The sequence below is a fragment of the Arvicola amphibius genome, chromosome 9 (assembly GCF_903992535.2).
Source record: "Arvicola amphibius chromosome 9, mArvAmp1.2, whole genome shotgun sequence".
NCBI classification, from domain to species: Eukaryota; Metazoa; Chordata; class Mammalia; order Rodentia; family Cricetidae; genus Arvicola; species Arvicola amphibius.
The window spans coordinates 56,137,829-56,157,607 of NC_052055.2; the positions used below are offsets into that span (position 1 = coordinate 56,137,829).

Sequence of the window (19,779 nt, forward strand, 5' to 3'; positions counted from 1 at the left end):
TCCACCCCTAACTGTTACTCTGGCTTTTGCTGCTAGTCTCCAATGGCCTGTTTTGTGGGCCTGTACTTGGAAACTTCGGAAAGAACACACAATCACCGTGGACAATCCCAGGCTTCTCACCCTCAGCACAGTTGGGGCTCAGAGGCAACAAAATCTGAACCTGGGGAGACCCCTGTTTGAGGTGTCCAGTGTACTGGTGTAGGAGGGAAACACATCAGGTGACTTCAGCAGCAGGACCCCAGGGCCTTGCTGTAGGGTAGTAACTCCCCCTAGTGGTGAGGCTCAAGATGAGCCTCCAGCTGAGATTTCACTGCTGGAAGAGGCTCAAAGAATCACCAGTGGGGTGGGGTGGGATGGGGTGGGGTGGTGGTGTAGGGGGAGTTGAGGAGATGGAGGGATGAAGGTGGGGGGTGTTTCCTTCCCCAGAACTACAAGGAAGCCCTTGAATACTTCTAGCTTCTTCCCAAGCTACAACAGTCCTCTGAAAAAGGTCCTGCCTGGTTTAGATAGAACGAGAAAAAATATGCTGTATTCCTACCAGCCCTTGGCATATCTCAAGGTCACATCAAGTCACCCTTGATTCTGGGGACAGCCGCACCTAATGGCTCTCTAATGTAAAAGTAGAAAATTGGGGGCTGGGGGTGAGGAGATGGGAGCAGTGGAGGGAGGAAGGGAAACCTGCAATTGGGATGTAAAATAAATGAATACACTTAATTAATTAAAAAAACCCCATCTTTCTCAACAGGAGGCCATCCAAAGTCCAGCCCAGCTCCAGGCTCCCCTTGAGCGGTGTTAGGACTTTCATTGGGATTGTTATGCTCAGATCACGAAGTCCTCCCAAAACCAACAAGGAGACTGAGTCCTGTATGTAAAAGCCATGAACCTTTATTCTTACACGAGTTTGTAAACTCGGACTTTCCATGTGTCAATCGTATTAGAGAGATCAGAGAGCCTCGAGTTCAGTTGGGGTTGGGTTTTTATAATAGCAAAGGTGGGGGTGAGGGATTTCTAAGGTTCAGGACCCCTAATTGGCTGACATTTGTCTAGGGGTGTCCTGGTGAAAAGTGATGGATGTGTGCTGGCAGGTGAGCCTATCTACAATGGTTGGAACATTAGGAATTTCCTTTGTATGGTCTGATCCTGGCTGGTGCCTGGATAGTCTAAGTTTGTGACCTTTCTTGGAGCCAGGTATTGTCTTAGGGTAAACTATTGACACTTGGTCTCTGTTGAGCTTGTCATGGCTGGGTCCTGTAGGATTATTTCTCAGTCCAGTTCCTCTGTCTCATGCTATTTCACACAACCCCTCTCCAGCAAAACTCTGGCCTTCAAACTCCATTTTAGGGTCTGCTTCCTTTGAACCGCCCTCACAACACTGTCCAACATATGGCACGTGTGTACAGCCACTCAGAGCATATGACGCATGTGTATGGCCACCCACTACAGAGCATATGACATGCGTATACGGCCACTCAGAGCATATGATGTGTGTGTACGGCCACTCAGAGTATATGACATGTGTATACGGCCACTCAGAACACATGACGTGTGTACGGCCACTCAGAACATATGATGTGTGTATACAGCCACTTAGAACATATGACATGTGTATACAGCCACTCAGAGCATATGATGGTGTATGTGGTGACTCCGAGAAGTTGTCTGCAGCTGTGAGCCCTGCCCCACAACATCCCTTCTCTCATCCTACTAGAAGCATTGAGTTTGAAGTAAGTCCGTGATATAAAGTAAGTTCCAGGCCAGCCTGTGCTATACAGTAAGAGTCTATCTCCAAAACAAAAGCACCAGGGCTGACTGCTTGGGGTAGACCACCCTGTGACGATAAAAATGTTCTGATACACGCTGTCCCTCATGGTAGTTCTGAGGCCGCTGAGCACTGGAAACTCTGGGACCTGGCTTATTCAGTTGCAGAATTGAATGCTTATTTTGGTCTGGCTTTTTTTTTTTTTTTGATAATACCTAGTAGAAGTTTTTTTTTGAGACAGGCTCTCTCTACATGGTCATTGCCATTGCCATTCTGGAACTCTCTCTGTAGACCAGGCTGGCCTTGAACCCACAGAGCTCTGCTTGTTTCTGCCTCTCAAATGCTGGGATTAAAGGTGTGCACCACCATGCTCCACTGTTAATTTGATTTTAGTGATTTTAAATTTAAGAGGTTCAACGGGGCATGGTGACTCATGTCTTTAATCACAGCACTCAGGAGGCAGGGGCAGGTCGATTTCTAAGTTCAAAACCAGTCTGGTCTATAAGGACGGCTAGAGATACACAGAGAAAACCTTTCTTTCTTCCTTCCTTCCTTTCTTTCTTTCTTTCTTTCTTTCTTTCTTTCTTTCTTTCTTTCTTTCTTTCTTTCTTTCTTTTGACAGGATTTCTCTGTACCTTTGGATCCTGTCCTGGAACTAGCTCTTATAGACCAGGTTGGCCTCGAACTCACAGAGATCCACCTGCCTCTGCCTCCCAAATGCTGGGATTAAAGGCGTGTGCCACCACTGCCCAGCTGAGAAAAATCTATCTTGAAAAACCAGTGAATAAATAAAATAAAATAAAAGTAAGTGGTTCAACAGTGAGGTATAGACCAAAAGCTTGGCGTGTAAGAATGCATCACTTTGGTCTGCTTTTTGTGTTTCCTGGATTGAGTGCTAGTCTGGACCATCTCTGAGAACACTGGAGATGTGTGTCGCTCAGTTTCACACTCCCACAGATGGGCCTGCCATAGGTAGCTACGTGTTCCATTCTCTAGGAAAACCCTCCAACCTCTGTCCAGTTCCTCTCTCCGGTTCACTCCACTGGGACATCTTAGCTTGTGGCTTGAGATCTTTTCAGATGTTTCTGTAAATTAAGGTAAATTGTGCCCCAGGTTTCTGAACCCACTTAAAAAAAATATGTGTGTGGGGCTTAGCAGTGCTGTCTGCAGTTCTCAGAGCGGAGTCCTTGGCTGGACATTCTTATTAGCTATGTCTGTCTTCCTCCTCTGGGCCCCTAAGGAGTCATATTGATGCACAGGGGTACTTATAACACTCTGAGGCACTGGCCTAACAGATGTCTCCAGTGTAAGGACTTTCTTTATCAGTAGTCCCTTGGTTTCCTGGTGATGTTCTTTGGCAAGTACCACACCTGACTGCGGCCAACACATTAGGCCAGATGCTTCTTGGGGAGAGAGCACTCTGTGACCCAGCACCTCCAGTTTCACCATCTCTGAATGGAAACCTCCCTCATGTCCTCCCTAGGGTGGCAGCAAGACTACTTATCATCTGTCACAGGGCTTAACTCCGTAGGAGGTGGTAGAACATTACAATTAATTAAAGGCTCCCGAGATGGCTGCCCAGGTCTGAACCTCACCTCTCCCTCACCACCAGTGTAGCTGTGGGCAGCCGACCCCCTCTGCCGTGTGAAGGCAACCTTCATGGGTCCTTATGAAGAACAAACAAGTTGGTTTTCACGAGGCCTTTATTTACAGCGGTGCTTGTCACAGAGGGAGCGCTGCGCAAGCGTGAGCCGTCTGGTACCCTTGGCAAAGCCTTCTCACGGTTTATTTGACAAGACCTTAGAAAACATTTTTTTCCTCTATGGGAATCTCTTTGGAGGCTCTTTAGATGTCTAATGTCCACCAGATTTGTCATTTATGTCCACCATCACTGTTGGCCCGGCTTGGACTCCCGACTTCCCTCCTCGGAGGCAGCAGGAGGATTCTCCTATCTCTGGAAATCTTGCTGCTTTTCCATTTTGGTGTCTGTCTAGTAATACCTTTCAGAAGTGCTATCTCTTTCAATGCCGACCTTCGTGTGTTCAGAATGAACGGACTAGACATGCTTCTCAAACTTTCTTAGTCATTTTGGTTTCCTCCTGCTCCGAGGATCCCTCTGGGCGCTGCCTCAGTGGTGGGTCCTTGGGCTGATTAACTAGCCTGCTCTGGAGGCCCGTAGAGTTTTGTGGAGAGGGCAGGAAAGGAAGAGGACAGAGGAGGAGGTTTTCCAAAGATCGACACGTGTTATTGACAAGACAAGAGTAGCACACAGGGCTGAAGTGGAGAGTTCAAAAGCCAGGCCTTTGCACGGGTGGGTGGGTTATTATCCGGGGGAAGAAGGAAGTCCCAGATGTAGGTTTGCTCTAAAATCCAGGGCTTCCTCAAATCCTGGGCCATCTACCAGAGCAGTGGAAACAGGCTCAATATAAAACAGCCCAGGGCCATAAGTTCAGTTTCTCCAGGCCTGGGGATGTTTCTGAGTATAAAAGCCCCAGTAAAGCATGTTCTTCTCTAATGGCAGGTTCTTGTTATAAAGGCGCTGAAGTACTTAGCAATTTCCAGACTTTCCCTCCCATTGAACAGCGAGCTGGATCGGTGTGTTCTACAGCTAAAATCAAAAGTCTCTCTGTAGTTTTTTAAGCAGTAACGATCAATCATCAATGTATAATATTTTCACACACACACACACACATACACACACACACACACACACACACACACACACTCTGCTGATTCAGGTGCTACCACCTTACCTCAGTGGTAGGACACAGTCTAAATGGGGTCTAATTCTGAAAACAACCCTGATCTAAGAAATTTAAAATGAAACCTTCTGTATGCCGTTCTGCAATATGGGAATGTGGCCCCAGATGCTTTCCACTTGAATTCTGGGACACGCAGTGCAAGGTGGATACTAATGGTTCTTGCAGTGTTAAATCTGTCTTGTCCCAGGGTTTCCGGGGAATACAAAAAATGTAACTATGTTCCCACTGACCTTAGCATTGTATTGCTGCTTTCAATGTGGCTGTGTTTCCTAAATCAACATTTACCTAAGGACCTTCTATGAGTCCCCCTATGAGAACCTCTTCTGTATGGGTCCCACACACCTACAACCCATGATCAGAAAGGGGTGTACTTGGGGTGAGCAAGATCAGGGCTTCAAGCTCCTGGGCTGGGCTGCTACAGAGAAGTGGAGTTTAAAGATGTGCACCTAGCCCATCGCCTGTCTGTTTCATAAGCCTCCCTTGACATTGGGTGGTGGGTGGGAATCAGGGAACTGGTCCCATATCTTTGCACTCCACACACTCTGATCACTCCTCTCTATCTCCGGAGGTGAGGAGTGCTCCTGTCTGGTTTTCTCTCTGGATAGCAGGCTTGGAGCGCCACTCGGGCAGCTCTTGGCTTTCTCCCATCTCCTTCTAACAGGAAGAAAAGGTAGCTCCCCTAGGCAAGTGAGCGGAGACATTGCTGCTCCAATGGGGGTGACGGGGAAGCTGAGATGACTTCTGGAACATTCTTGGTGAGCTCCTGGGAAGCCAGAGAAAAAGGGGGCTTTTCTAGGTAGGTGGTAAGGCACTGGCAGGGTAAGGGGTGAAGACAGGACTGGGGAGTTTCTGAAAGTTGGGGACATATGGTCTTGACACATGTGTAGGTGAGAGGAGTGGTCCCAATATCTCCAGGCTGAGGGACCCTCAGCTTGATGACAAGGACGGGGGGGGGGGTCTCATTCATTGTCCTGTGCGAAGAACAGGCTGGCTCTGTTCTTCTTTACTTGGCCCGTGTCCCATCCCCTGGGGCCTATCCTTAGGTGCTCTCTAGGTCAGTGGTTCTAGGATGGGGAAGAAGCCCCCTGGTGCAGAGTTGCTGGCCCCCGGGAATTCCCATGGCAAAATCTCAAATGTGGGAACTCTGGAGCTAGGTGAGTACTCATTGGTTAGTGTGGTAGTGTATTTGGTCATCTTGGCAGTGAACAAGTCCATGAGTATAGTGGCAGAGGAAGGGGGCCCCACATTGGGCCCTGGGATGGAATAGCACACACTGGCGGCAGGATGAGATGGGATGCAGGAGATTGTGGGTAGGTGGGTACCCTTTTTTGGCAGGGGTAGGGAATTTCCCACTAGGCTCTGGGTGGGTGGGGCCAGAGTCGGGGGAGATACAGGTACCTGTCCCTGAGACATGAGCACATTTCTCCTGCCTGCCTCCCTTGGCACAAGCAGTAGCCTGTTATAATGGGAGCATCCCCAGGCAGGGCCCTGCCTTCGTCCTCTGCCCTCTATGCCCGCTTGAGTTTCTTTGTCAAATGAGTAGCAGTCTCTCCTTAACTGAAGTCTCAAGGGACAGGGCCAACCTGTGGTGTGCAGGAAAGGGAGACAGGCTGGGCAGGGGAAAGGATGGGCCAGACAGACGTGGGCAATGGCAGAGGAAGGACTGAACTCCAGAAGGGGGCAGGAGACACAGCTGGACTGCAACCTGCCCAGAGCCTGGACACGGGGCCCTGGAGGAGCGGCCCCACCCAGGCACCACTGCAGGCTACCCTGGTCAGGAGATCTCATTGCCAAACACCTCCAGCACAAGGGGTGTGAGCTTCATGCTATTCTCAGGCTGGAAGGAGATGGAGCGATACTGTTTGGAGTGTTCCTCGTTGAGGCTTCTCAGGTCAGCCAACTTCTGGATCATTTTAGCGTAGAGCTGGTGGCTGCCTGGCGGTGGGTGGCGGCAGCGGATATAGGTCTGCAGCGTGTTGGATAGACGGTCCTGAATAGCTTCAACCAGCTTGGCGTCTTGTACCCCAGGTCGGTCTGTGTCACAGGGGATGGAGGAAGACACAGGGGCACTCAGCTGTGTTCCTTGCTCCTCACTTACACAGCCAACCATCCAGACAGATACCCATGTCAGTGTTCCCCCCATGACATCCCACTATATTTGAGACCAAGTCCTTCCATGGGCTCCTCTGGTCCTGCCCCACATCACCTCACTCCTTCTGTCTCTAGGTTCAGTCTTTGGTATTCAGATCTTCCACACTGGCATCCTCCCTCTGCCTGGAAATCAGCTCTCCACTCTGCCTGCCTGACTGCTCGTCAGGGCACAGACTCAAAGCCCTTCCTGAAGAAGGCTGTGCTGATACCCCTTACCTCGCCTCTCCAGATCTCCCTCAGGATCTCTCTTGTAGTATCGCATCATCTTCATATTCAAAACTCTCATCATAATGAAAATGAGTAGATACTAGCATTCATTTCCCCGCTAACCTTGTTGAGGGAAAAGTCTATCCTGTTTGCTACGATGCCCTGATCCTTGCCTAGTGCCTAGCCATAGTAAGTGCTCAGGAAATCATTACTGAGCATGTGAATGAGTGAGTACATGCCAGCTGGGCATCAGGAGGGAAACCTATGCCTATTCCCTGGACCTTCAGCCTGGGAAGTATTCCTGGACACAGGTCACTAGTTTTCCCCTGTGCACACGTGGTCCAGGCTGAGCCAGCACTGTATTCCTTCGACTTTATTACCAATATAACATCTCTAAAACCACAACAACTCCCTTCTTAGTCTTTTCCCACCTTGGGTCACGGCCCACAGCCTCCAAAGTCAACTCAAGCAGAAGCATCCATTGCTCCACAAGGGTTTGTTCCCTGCCTCCAAAGAACCTCGGGTGACAGGAAAGTTCATCCCAGTTCAGACAAGAACAGAACCTGAGTACTGGCAACACCCAAGCCCTATGTGTGGCCTGTGGAACCCTGTTCATCTGGTTCCTCAAAGTCCTCTGAATCACCCTGGCCTCCATGGGATAAAGTCACGTGTGTTGAACGACCCCTCCACATGCCATATGGGCTATGCAAACCCAGCAAAGTGAGCGTTTCCTTATTTGCCTTTCTTGTTCCCTGCTCTCTCAGACTGCCCCACTGACTCTGAGCAGGGCTTTTACCACATGACCATCCCCACTATGCCCCAAGTCTCTCGGTGCCTCCCTGCTCAGCTCCATACCTGGGGAGACAATGCAAATGGCCATGAGCAGGACGTGTTCCTCCTCGTGTAAGTTCAGCTTCTTCAGCCCCACCTGGAACTTTATGAGGGGCTCAATCAGCTCCAGGGTGTGCCCAGCTGTGTGAGAGAGAGAGAGCAAGCAGCCAGCGTGAGAGCAGAAGCATCCACCCTGCCCGTCTTTCCCTGCTGTTGCCCGCTCTTCTTCCAGGTGCCTGGTCACAACCCCAAGCGTTCAGAGACTATAGAGTCAGAGTCTGGGAACTGGGGAAAATAGAGGAGTCTAACCGCACCTTTGGTGACGTCAGTGATATCATACTTGTAGTCCTGGGTGCCACAGTCCCATGTCATGTCATCCATGCTGAAAGACTGGTTGGAGCGTAACATGATAACCTCAATGGCGCTTGACTTGAGCAGTACAATCTGGTCGTCAGAGGTGAGATCCCTGTTGGGGAAGGTGGGAAGGGAGAAGTCAGGCAACCAGTAAAAATCTGCAGGTCACAGGCACCTGTTTGGACAGGGATACCCTGGAAGGTGAAAGAGGGTGTCTGGGAGGCGAGAAGAGACCAAGGCTTTCCCAGTAGCTCAGTGACCGACGGCAGAGGCTACTATGGTCAGGAGGAAGGGACAGCCAAAGAAAGCTCCCTGTGTTGTGGTATGTAACACAGGTTTGCAGAAGGCATTGCATTTCCTTCCCAGTTGTCCATCTCTGTACCAAGCTTAGCCACCTCTGTTCCCAAGACACATGTTGAGCCGTGACTTTATTCTTGTTCTCACTAGGACAGCTCTGACTCAGAACGCCATTGTTTTTGTTCTTGGTCTGTGTGTCTGTGGTGACCAGAGGTTGATGTCCAATGTCTTTTATTGAATGCTGTGTCTGGAGATCAGATCACTTGCTGTTTCAGATTGACTGCCTGGCTAGTGAGCCATAGGTATCCACTTGCCTCCCTTCCCTAGCACTGGGGTTACAGATGCATACTGCACATCTGGCTTTCACGTGCATGTTGAGGATCCGAACTCAGGTCCTTAAGCTTGCGTAGCAGGCACCTGATCTCCTGAGCCATCTCCTTTGCTGTGGTGGTTTGAATGAGAATGGCCTTCATAGGCTCATATATTTGAATGCTTAGTTACTGAAGAGTGGAGTTGTTTGGGAAGGATTAGGGAGTTTGACCTTGCTGGAGTAAGTGTGCTCATATTGGAGGAAGTGTGTCACTGAGGGTGGGTGAGCTTTGAGGTTTAAAGAGCCCAAACCAGGCTCAGTGGTCCTCTCTCTGCCTGCTGTGGATCAGCATACAAAGCTCTCAATTACTGCTGCAGCCATACCTGTCTGCTTCCTGCCATAGTGATCATATAAGCAAGGCCCCAGTTAAAATGCAAGTGTCACATTGGTCATTGAGTCTCTTCACAGCAATAGAGCACTAAGACAATGGCTCTCTCCATGGTTTGTGCAAGGGCCTCCTACTAGAATCCCAGAGTCTCACGTCTCTCATTCGACTTTCCCATTGCTGCTACAGGACAATGACATTGTTGTGCACGAGATCCTCCCTAGGATCAAGCCCAGACTCCACAGTTTGGCTCCGCTTTCCAGGCCTCTTTCCCATTACAAATGCCACCACCTCTCCATTCTTGCAACACGACACCACTCTGCATTCAATTGCTATGCTCTCCTACACAGCATGCCTTTGAGGATGCACGGTTTCAGCTAGGAGCAACTCTTCTTTTCAATTTTTTTTAAATTGCGTTAATTTATCTTGTGTGCATGAGCCACAGTGCATGGGTGGAGGTCAAAAAGGGTAACTTCAGAAAGTGTCTACTCTCCTTCTACCAAGTGGGTCCCATGGATAGAACTTGGCAGCAAGAGCCTCTGCCTTTTGAATCATCTCTCCAGGTTCAGAAACACCTCCTTTAAGGTTCCATCACACCTTTCTGGTCTCAAAACCAAGTGTGATCTCGCATGGAGTCTGGCGGAATCAGCAGAGCGGGTTCTTTCTCTGTCACCAGTGCATACTGATGGTGCTCACTTTCCCCTTTCCCTTCATGTGCTTGCCTCTGCCTGTGCTAGTTTTGTGTTCTGGACTCCGGGGTTCTCCGTAGCCCAGGCTGGCATTCTCTCTGCCTCCTGAGAGCTGGAATTACCACTCCCAGCTCTAAGCTTTGTTTATACTTGAGAGCCAACACCATCTCTTAATTGCGCTATTGTTTCCCACAGAATCATCACTGAACCTTGAGTACAAGAAGATCAATAAACACGTTGATGTGACAGGAGGCCAACCATTGCAGGCTTCTGAGTCAAGAACTGGGCTTGTCTGAGCAGCGGCAGAGAAAGACAGTTGATAGGCCAACTCACTCCTGGCTTTCCCTGCTTTCTTTTCCTGACTGTCTAGACGCCTCTGTAGGAGTCTTCTGTAGACAGGCTAAAATGCTTTCTGCAGCACTCTAGTGTGTAAGTGCAGGAAACGGACAATAGATGAAGGGAAGTGGAAGGCTTCCACGGTTAGGCGGCAGGCCAAGGAGCAGGACTGAGAAATCCCAGAAGCACTCTAGCTGGGAGTTCCCACTGGAGACTGCGTGGCCAGCTCCGCTCCAGCACGCTTGATGAATGGTGGTGGCATGGCGGCTGCAGATTTCCCAAGAGCCGAGCTCACAGCCTCTGGATCCAGCTGTGAGGGTCCAGCTTCTACACCAATAGCCTCTTCTTCTATTGAGCTATAACCAATAGGGCCATATTCTTGTGCAATGTCCTAATGGCACACAGAACCAGCAGACTTCTCTATTAGCTGTGAGGACCCCTAACCAGAGCTAACTGAATGCTTTTATTTTAAATTTTATTTATTATTGTTTATTATTATTATTATTATTATTATTGCGTGGCGGTGCATGTGTGATATTACATACTTGTGGAGGCCAGGGAAGAATTCTGGAGAATCAGTTTTCTCTCCTCTTCCTCTACCATGAATTCTGGGAAATTTGAACTCGGGACATCAGGCTCAGGCTGCCAAGCACTTTCAGCTACTGAGCCATCTCACCAGTCCTGGTTTTTTGCTTTTTTAAAGGGAACTACTGTGTCCTTCTTTTGTCCTTTTAATCTCCGACAAATAGATTAACAACATGGTATCTAACTGCTCCTAAGTATAAATACTCAATGCATGTCAAAAAAGCAAAAACTAACCAGGTGTAGTGATTTATGTCTGTGATAACATTTAGCAGACTGTAGCTGGGGAGATTATTGTGAGTTTGAGTCCAGCCTGGGCTACATAGTAAGTTCCCGACCTCCCTGAGCTTCAAAGTGAGAACCAGTGTCAGAAACAAACAATCAAATGCTAACACCGCCTCCATCTGAGATTTAGCTCACTATTAAATCTTTGGAAATTACAGAAAAAGAATAAGAGAAAATAAAAATTCTTTAAAAATAAGAAGAAAAGAAACCCCAGCTTAGTTCTCAGTAGGCTGCGTCATGCTGCACCCCAGCAATATACAAGGCGTCTGGTCACTTCTCACTCTGACAATTCCCTGTGTCTGTGAGGGAGGTCTGTGCTCAGAACAGGTGTCTGGAGGTGAGCAGGCATGCCTGCTGTTTTGAGGATCGGTGTTTACTGTGGTCCAGACGTCCACCTGCCCTGAGGAAAGCTACGAAGGGCCCACACTCTACCCATAACAGAGAAATGCGCAGCGTTCTGAGATCGTTCCCAGGAAACTGAGAAGGGGGGTTGTTCTGCTAAAGTGAGTACCAGCCCAGGGCCTGGCCACGTGTCATCTCTCCCAGCCTAGTCAGTCACTATTCACATCTGTGATCACTCTAGGCACCCGAGGTGTGCCTTGGAACTAAGCTGCTGTCTGGCAGCCCCTCCCTGCCTGTCTTCCCACGGTGTCTCCAGCAGGTTTCCAGCAGAGTTCTTATCTCTGGGCAGCCTTTGCTTACATGCTTATCTCTTCTATCAGACACCGAGTCCCTGGGGGCTAGAGATGGTGTCCTAATCAACTTCCAACCCTCACAGTTTAGACAAGGAAGCTGCTGGGTGGAAAGATACCTGGCTGTGCTGGAGAGGGTGAAGGGAGCCTCTAGGGTCTGTCTGTGACTGGAGGGCCCTGGAAATGGAAGAGACAGCAGGGCTGCAGGCAGTTAGCTCCTGAAGCTGGGTTTGGGCGGCTGTGGCCTTGTAGCCTCTTCACTGGGTACCGCAGCCTGTGTGTGCTTAGCCCTGGTAGCCACCACTGCTCCCGGCAATTTAGAAGCTGCTCCTGACCCTACCTCCTCCAGGTACTTCTGCAGTGCAGAGAGGTTTGTGGGTGAGCTGCAGCAGAGGAGGGAGAGGAGGTAGAAGGAGGGAGCAGAGCCAACGGATCACTGTTGTGCTGTGCACGCCCAGAAGAGCCCAGGAACTGCCGCCTTGGGCTGGTTCGGTGCCCATGCTGGAGTCTCATCCCAACCCTGGTCCCCTCACCCACACAGACATCTCATCTTGCCTTCCCCACCTGTCTCCCTCGCCTTCGGGCAGCAAGATCAAAGCTGCCAGGGACACAACTACTGTTCTCAGGAAAACACAGCCCCTTGGTGTGGAAATCACAAACCCAGAGAGCTACTGGGCTAGCTCCCATCCAGGTACAGCACCACTTCTGCCTAATCAGGGTATCCATATTAGCATACTTTCAGAGCTCTGGCAAAGGCCTGGCCCATTTTTCTTATAAAACAATCTGCTGCCTGGCAGTGCTGGTGCACGCCTTTAATCCCAACACTCGGGAGGCAGAGGTAGGCAGATCTTTGTGAGTTCAAGGCCAGCCTGATCTACAAGAGCTAGTTCCAAGACAGGCTCGAAAGCTACAGAACCATGTCTCGAAAAACCCCCCAAAAAACCAAAACAAAAACAAAAAAAAGAAAGAAAGAAAGAAAAAAAAAAAAAAAAAAAAAAAAAAAAAAAAAAACCCAAAAACCAACCAAAAAAAAAAAAAACAAAAACAAAAAAAAACACCAAAAAAAAAAAAAAAAAAAAACCAAAACCAATCTGCTGAGCTGTCACAGGCCATGCTGAAGAAAGAAGAGCAGACCTGAGGGTGTTCATCATCAACGTAACCCATTTTGCAGCAATACCTGGGTGGTTCTCGCGTCTGCCTATGCGTATCTCACTTTAGCCATGACTACAGGGCTAGGCTAGTGAATCCTGTGGGGAAATGGAGCCCGAAAGGAAAGGAAAGGAGAAGATCATCTCTGCCTTGGAGAGAGAAATGGAGGAGAGAGTAATAATAAGAGCTAAATAATAAATAATAAGATATAAGGGCGGGGGACAGAAGCTGGGGTACTCAAGAGAGGGGAGTATTAGGTGGTCTCAATGCATGATGGTTTTCTATGCATTCAATGAATGTTGCCTCTGCCTCCTCCAAACACCAAACTTGAGCACATAGAGGGGGCTCAGGGGCCGCCTGTTCAACCCTGCCCCTACCAGAGTGAGGAAAACGAGATTGCTTCTCAGATTCAGGTGGAAGCCAGCTGCTGCCAGGACTTCGGTTCCTTGGGGTGTTTCGTTTTGTCTTGTTTCTAGTTGTTTACACAAAACAAGACTTTGGAAGGCGTGGAGCTACCAAACAGCAGTATGTAGCACGGTAGAAGGAGTTGGAACTTGTACTAAACAAAATATGTTGCCAGTTCCACGGCCAGACTCTGAGGGTGAAGCAGGCCTCATTCCATACAGGAGACAGGTGTGCCCACCTGGCTGACAGAAAAGACCCTGGCCCTCTCAGCCACAGCTGAGGGTGCAGCGCGGTGGGGCGGGGAGGGGGTTCTCAACAGAGCCTGTTCTGTTGCTCTTCTACATGTTAGCCACACTGACTCCATCAGAGCTGGTGAGAGCTACAGGGCAACACACAGGCAGCTGTCTCCCCGCAGAAACCAACCGGGAGGTGCTGCGTTAGCTCCGTGGACTACCCCTGTTGAGAGGATCGTGTGGAATTTCGACAATAACTAATTGCTTTCCTTCACAGGGAAAGATTGACAAATCCACGAGAAACACCTCATGTTAGCTTCTGTCCAAAGGCGGCCAATGTTAAAGTCACTTGCAGCTCCCAGGACTCAGCACCGGACCCTAGTTCAGCACCTGGAAGCAGTCTGGCCTCAGTTATTGCAAGCATGGGAAGGGATGACAACATTGATTTGTGCTGACTGACTTCTTCCTATTTCTTGACCATGTTATATACAGGTTTTATGGAAATGTACCCAGTGAACTTTTGGAAACAATGAAGAGATTGAATATTCATAAATACAGATCTAATCATATATATATATATATGTGTGTGTGTGTGTGTGTGTGTGTATACATGTATACACACACACACACACATATATAGAGTGACAATACTGTATTATTTTAAGAATATTTATGGTGTGGTGGCACATGCCTTTAATCCCAGTACTTGGGAGGAAGATGCAGGCAGATCTCTGTGCGTTCAAGGCCAGCCTGGTCTACAAAGTTAGTTACAGGATATCTAGGGCTGTTACACAGAGAAACCCTGTCTCAAAAAAACAAAACAAAAAAGAATATTTAATACTGCATGGATATTCAGATATAAGTATTATACATGCCTATATATATACACACGCACACACACACGTTGTGTATGTGTGTGCATGTTCAAATGTGTACAGATGTATGAGCCAGCATGTGTGTGGAGGCTAGAGATTGGCAATGGGCAACCTGATTGATCTCTCATTGCTTTATAGATTGAGGCAAGGTCTCCCTGAGTCCTAGAGCTGGCTGATGTGACTAGTCTAGGTAGCCAACTTGCCCTGGGGATCCCCTCTCCCTCTAAAAGCCGGGGTTACAGGACTACTAGTTATGCTAGCCTGAATTTTTTTTACCTTTATTTTTATTTTATATGTATGGGTGCTTTGCCTGTATGTCTGCATAGCATATGGATGCAGTACTTGTGTAGGCCAGAAGAGGGTATTAGATGCCCTGAAACTGGAGTTACAGACAACTGTGGGCTACCATGTAGATACTGGGAATAGACTTGGGTCCTATGGAAGAACAGCCAGTGCTTTTAACTGCTGAGCCAGCTCTCCGGTCCTTGGATTTCCTATGTGAGTACTAAGGATCTGAACTCTGCTCTTCACGCTTGTACAAGTGCTCTTAACCCCTGAGCTATCTCCCCAATTCCACATGTAATTATTGTTAAAATAAATTTGACATGAGTGAGCAAAATCTGTATGAAGGAGTCTATAAGGCAGGACGCTTACTCTAGCAGAACTCTCTGTCTCCACCTATTTGGTCATGTATGCCAGTGAACCTGTCTCCAGTTTTCTAGGATTCCTGGATTATTTCACAAGTCCGGAAGTCCTGACGTCGTCCTCACTGTCACTTCATCCTGGCCTCGGAACTGGATATGCAGGAACCTTCTAGGCTGAATCTAAAGGGTTCATGTGAGGACTAGTTTCGAGCCAGCAGGGCTCTAGTGGGAGCCAGCGGTATGGAACTAGATCACCTTGGCCTGCTTCTGACACCCTTAAAGGATCCTAGCTGGTCGCAAAAGCTGGGTGGGATGTCATCTCATCATCCAGAAAGCGAGCAGTGGAGTTGCTCTCAGAACTGTGTCTCCACGCAATGCTGGGGGGGCTACATGTGCTAAAGGACTGGCCTGCCCTGGTCCTGAGGTCCTGCGGGGATGGGGGCAGGCATTCTGGGATGGGGGAAGCAGTAGAAGATGGCCGGGTATCATCTAGTTCCACCCAGAATTCTGACAGCTTCCCACACATTGCAAGAACTTCTTACTTGAATCCGGGGATCATCTTGGCAAAGCCGATGACCTTTTGGATGCTGTAGCTGACCAGGTCTGCCAGGTGGGGCAGCATGGAGAGCTGCGAGAGATCCAGGCTCACGGAAGGGTCGACAGAGTCCTCTTCATTCAGATCCAGGTTGGAAAAGTTGGACGGTTCCATCATGTCTGGGGGAGATGATGAAAAAGAGGGAGCTACTTAAGGACACCCCAGCCAGGTGTTTCTGTGAGGAACTCCTTGCATGACCCCATCGTAACTGCCTTTCCTAGGGTTGCTCTTCCTTCCTAGGCTCTCTTTGGGTCTCCCCCCATCTCTTATTTCAGTGTTTTGAGACAGTAAATGAAAGAAGCCAGAGACACTCGAGAAGTGGGGGAGTCCTTCTTAGCTATGATTTTGCAAAGCATGAAGTCTTCCTAAGAACTCAATTAAAACCCTAGGGCAAAAACTCACTTCCTCAACCCATGGGGCAAAAAGCTCGTGTCTGTTATGATCAAGGAATTACAAGGTAGAGAATATTTACATTTTCCAACTCTACGTTGGAGACAAACATAAAGTCGATGCTAGTATTTGTAAAGTCTGAAGCATTGAGGACGCTCTTATGCAGCGATGGGTGCAGCAGGACAGGTGAGGTTGTGCGGGGAATCTAAACTATCTGAAACTAGGAGCGAAAAGCCTTCAGTTGCCGAGTGTGGTCATGTGTACCTGTAATACCAGCTCTCAAGAGGTGGAGACAAGAGGATGGACAAATAGGGTCTCACTATGTAGCTCTGGCTGGCCTGGAACTCACCACCTGCCTCTGCCTCTAGCACCTGAGTAGAGCGATTAAGGGTGTCTTCCCCGCCCAAGAGAGAGAGAGAGAGAGAGAGAGCTTATCATGTATGTAGTGATCCCACTTGCATGTATTCATTATAAGAAAAAATTGGAATAAGTATAAATATTTTTACCCAGGAGAAAAACTAAAAAAATAGGAACCAATGCAGATATCTAGTAGTTGGAGATTTTTGATATGTTATATGTCATTATATTTCAGGACACTATTTCGTCTTTAAAAACTTTAGTCTTAAGTTTTTATAATTTTATTATTCGTGGGTGGTGGTGTGTGCATGTGTGTGTGTGTGTGTGTGCGCGCGCACACACACACACACACTACAGTTGCATGCAGAGGTTAGACAACAATTTGTGGAGTTGTCTCCTTCCATTTTTACATGAGTTCCAGGGGTTAAACTCAGGCTGTGGGCATAGCAAGTGGTTTGCCCAGAGTCACTCTGTGGTCCTCAAGCCATCGTCCTGATACATATTGAATGATATCTAGAAATTTTAGACGTGTTTATCCTATTTAACTTGTATGACTGTTTTGCCTGTGTGTATGTATGTGTGCCACATGCATGCCTGGTGCCTGAGGAGACCGGAAGAGGACACTGGAGCCCCTGGAAGTGGAGTTGTGGACAGCTGTGAGCACCATGTGGGTGCTGGAAACCAAACTTGGGTTCTCTGCAAGAGCAACTGGTGTTCTGACCGGAGCCAGCTTTCCAGTCTCCACAATGTACGGCTAAGAGAAGAGAACAAAGCATCAGGCTACATCACCAAGTTCCACTTCCGAAGGGAATTAGAAAGACATGGCCAGGTGTGAAGTCTCTTCCTTTGAGCAGCAGGGGCGAAGATCATGCTATGCGAACAAATGTACTCATCTCCATTTTCTAAGTATCGATGCTGAATGTGTGTGACTTTTGTATAGTAACTTTTAAATGGCCTCATTTTACCTTTCTGAATTTGTAAATATACTATACTGAACATACCACTGGTAGGTGTAAGGACCTTGGAGCAATGAACTTATGAAAAGTCTAAAATCACCAGCACCCAGGAGGCAGAGGCAGGTGATTTTCTCTGAGTTCCAGGCCAGCCTGGTCTACATAGTAAGCTCCAAGACAGCCAATGTTACATAGTAAGACCCTGCCTCAAAATAAAATAATAAAAAAACTACCTAAAGGACATAAATGATTATTAAAAGCTGAAGTATTTCTTGTCCCTAATTAGGACAGTGACTATGTTGTCAGATGGAACACAGAATGAGTATTTGGGGTGGGCGTGGGGAAATCCCAATGGGGGGAGGGGAGGGAGTGCCAGTCACAAGTCATGCCCAGTGCTTTTCTCCCAAGTCTGACCACCTCTCTCCTTTCACTTCCGGTGGGTAGGCACTGTCCATGCTGTTATCTCAGAGCACTCGGCACTAGCACCCCGTCTCAGTCTGTGCACAGGGGTGTGGAAGAGTCTGGAGCTCTCGTGTCCGAAGGCTAGAGTTACCCAGGAAGTGTGTGCACGTGGTGGTGGGGGTTCCATCCCCACCTTCTTCCAGGCCCCGAGAGGAGGACACCAGAACTGGGTGAGAGATAGAGGCAGAGAGGACAGGGCACCATGAGGTAGGGACCGATGGGGCAGGAATGTATATGAGAGCCCAAAGAGAGAAGTACAGCATCCCAGACTCTGAGGAGTTGAAGGCCACTGGTTGTCCGAGGTCACAATGCTCGGTTCCCCCAGTGCTCCGGCTAGGGCCCTTCCCGCATCATAGCTCATCTTCCTACATCAATTCTACCTTTCAAAGAGTCAAGGACCAAAATATTGGGTAGTGACCTCCGGGTCATTCCAGGGAGGAAGTCAAGGATAGAGCTTGGCTCAGAGGCTGAGCTTGGACCTAGATTTGTACAGCTAGAACCCCAGCTTGGCTCTTCCCAACATGCATCTTGCACAAGACAGCCAGCCCTCTTTCTGCGAAAGAAGGGCTGTGTCCCACCCACCGTATGCAAATGGAAGATTTCTGTCCCTCCCCCCTAAGGACCACGAGGTGGATGCTTTCCCCCAGTTTGCTTGGTGGAAGGGCTTCTTACCTAGTGAGGTAGTGTACAAATCGGAGCTGGAGGAGGAGGAGGACACCCCGGAGAAGCTGAATGTGGGCCTTTCAGGATAGCTCTCTTCACTCCCATTCGCACGAACTGGAGGCTGGAAGGCAAAGATGAATTCTCAGAGGTCCCTATTTGGGGGTCACTCTCCTGCCTCTGAGAGCATGATCTCCATCTTTTCCCAGCTCCCTGGCCCCCCATTCCTGCTCCCCACGCCTTGGCTGTATCTGAATCTCCACTACCCCGGCTCAAGCCCCGGACCAGTGGACGTACCCGGAAATCCTTGAAGTAAGCGTAGGTGGGGTCATAGGTCTTGTGGTGGGCATCCAGCAGGATGGCTATGATGCGCTGCTGTTCCTCAGATAACTTCGGCCTCAGACTGTCCTTCAAGGCTTCTTCCTCTTTTCTCTTCATTATCATCTCCCGTTTACGCTGCACCTCCTCATCTGTTAGGATGACTGTGGGGGCGAGAAAAGGAACCCAAGGGATGGCCCAAAATTCCTCCTGGAACTCTTCCTCCACAGCTAAGGAGCTGGCATGGGAGGGGCTGGTCCATGGGACTCAACCATCATGTTAGCTCCAATGCCACGACGTGGAGGAAACTGGATTTTCTACGGTGAAAAGGCAGAGGCACGTGGGAGGAGTGGAGGTTTGTCTGGCAACGGGAAGTCCATATTCTCAAGGACAAGATGTGGGACCTTGGGAAAATGGCAGACTCCCTGGCTTCCTAAAAAATGAGCGGTTTGAAGCATGTGGTCTCGAGAGCACCACCCACTCCAAGCTACCTGCTTTGAGAGCTGGATGTGACTGGCACAGTTACACGCTAGTCCTTGCTCATGCCCCACACTCCATGGCTGTGTGGGCCTTTCCTTTCCTGCTGCGTGGAAGCTAGTGAATGCTGAGAAGAACCCCTTGAAGAGGCCATTTGCGTATTCTCATTTCCTGACGTGGAGCTCAGCTGCCCGCTCCACTCTAAACAACACGAGAGTCTGATCTTTTGCCCCTCTGCATAACAACATCTCGGTCTTTGAATCCGGTCACACTTGGGACTTCTGCTCAAGGAATGCTTGGAAATCCCTGAAGACTGGAACCTGATTGCTGGGGCCTGGGGCGCTTCTTCCAGTTGGCAGTGGATGACTGGTCATGGGAGATACTTTGTCACCTGCAGGCTGGTATAGGGGCATCTGCAGTGACCCCTGCACGCTGTGTTGGGGCAGCTGCCTGCAAGGACAGGTTGGGAGCAGGGATGCCTGGCACAGCAGCCGGGCAAACAGACTCCCTGGCCAGGGCTTGCAGAGCCCTGATGGTAGGAGTGGGCACTAGGGCCTCAGCCTGTACCTACTTGCTCTGTGCTCAAGCTGCCAGGGCTGCCAGGGCATCTGCCCACAGAAG

At 49.1% G+C, this 19,779-nt stretch overlaps 1 protein-coding gene across 1 annotated transcript in view; it reads right to left on the bottom strand.

Annotated features, from left to right (window-relative positions):
• Positions 1–6,295: 6,295 nt before the first annotated feature.
• Vdr (vitamin D receptor) overlaps positions 6,296–19,779 on the bottom strand; it is a 29,141-nt gene continuing 15,657 nt past the window's right edge. Inside the window, exons 3-8 of the mRNA XM_038343996.1 lie at positions 18,661–18,845; positions 18,376–18,487; positions 15,489–15,660; positions 8,025–8,176; positions 7,735–7,851; positions 6,296–6,555 (exon numbers count right to left, since the gene is read on the bottom strand). Of these exons, the coding sequence (XP_038199924.1) occupies positions 6,296–6,555; positions 7,735–7,851; positions 8,025–8,176; positions 15,489–15,660; positions 18,376–18,487; positions 18,661–18,845 (998 nt within the window). The remainder of the gene's footprint in view (positions 6,556–7,734; positions 7,852–8,024; positions 8,177–15,488; positions 15,661–18,375; positions 18,488–18,660; positions 18,846–19,779) is intronic.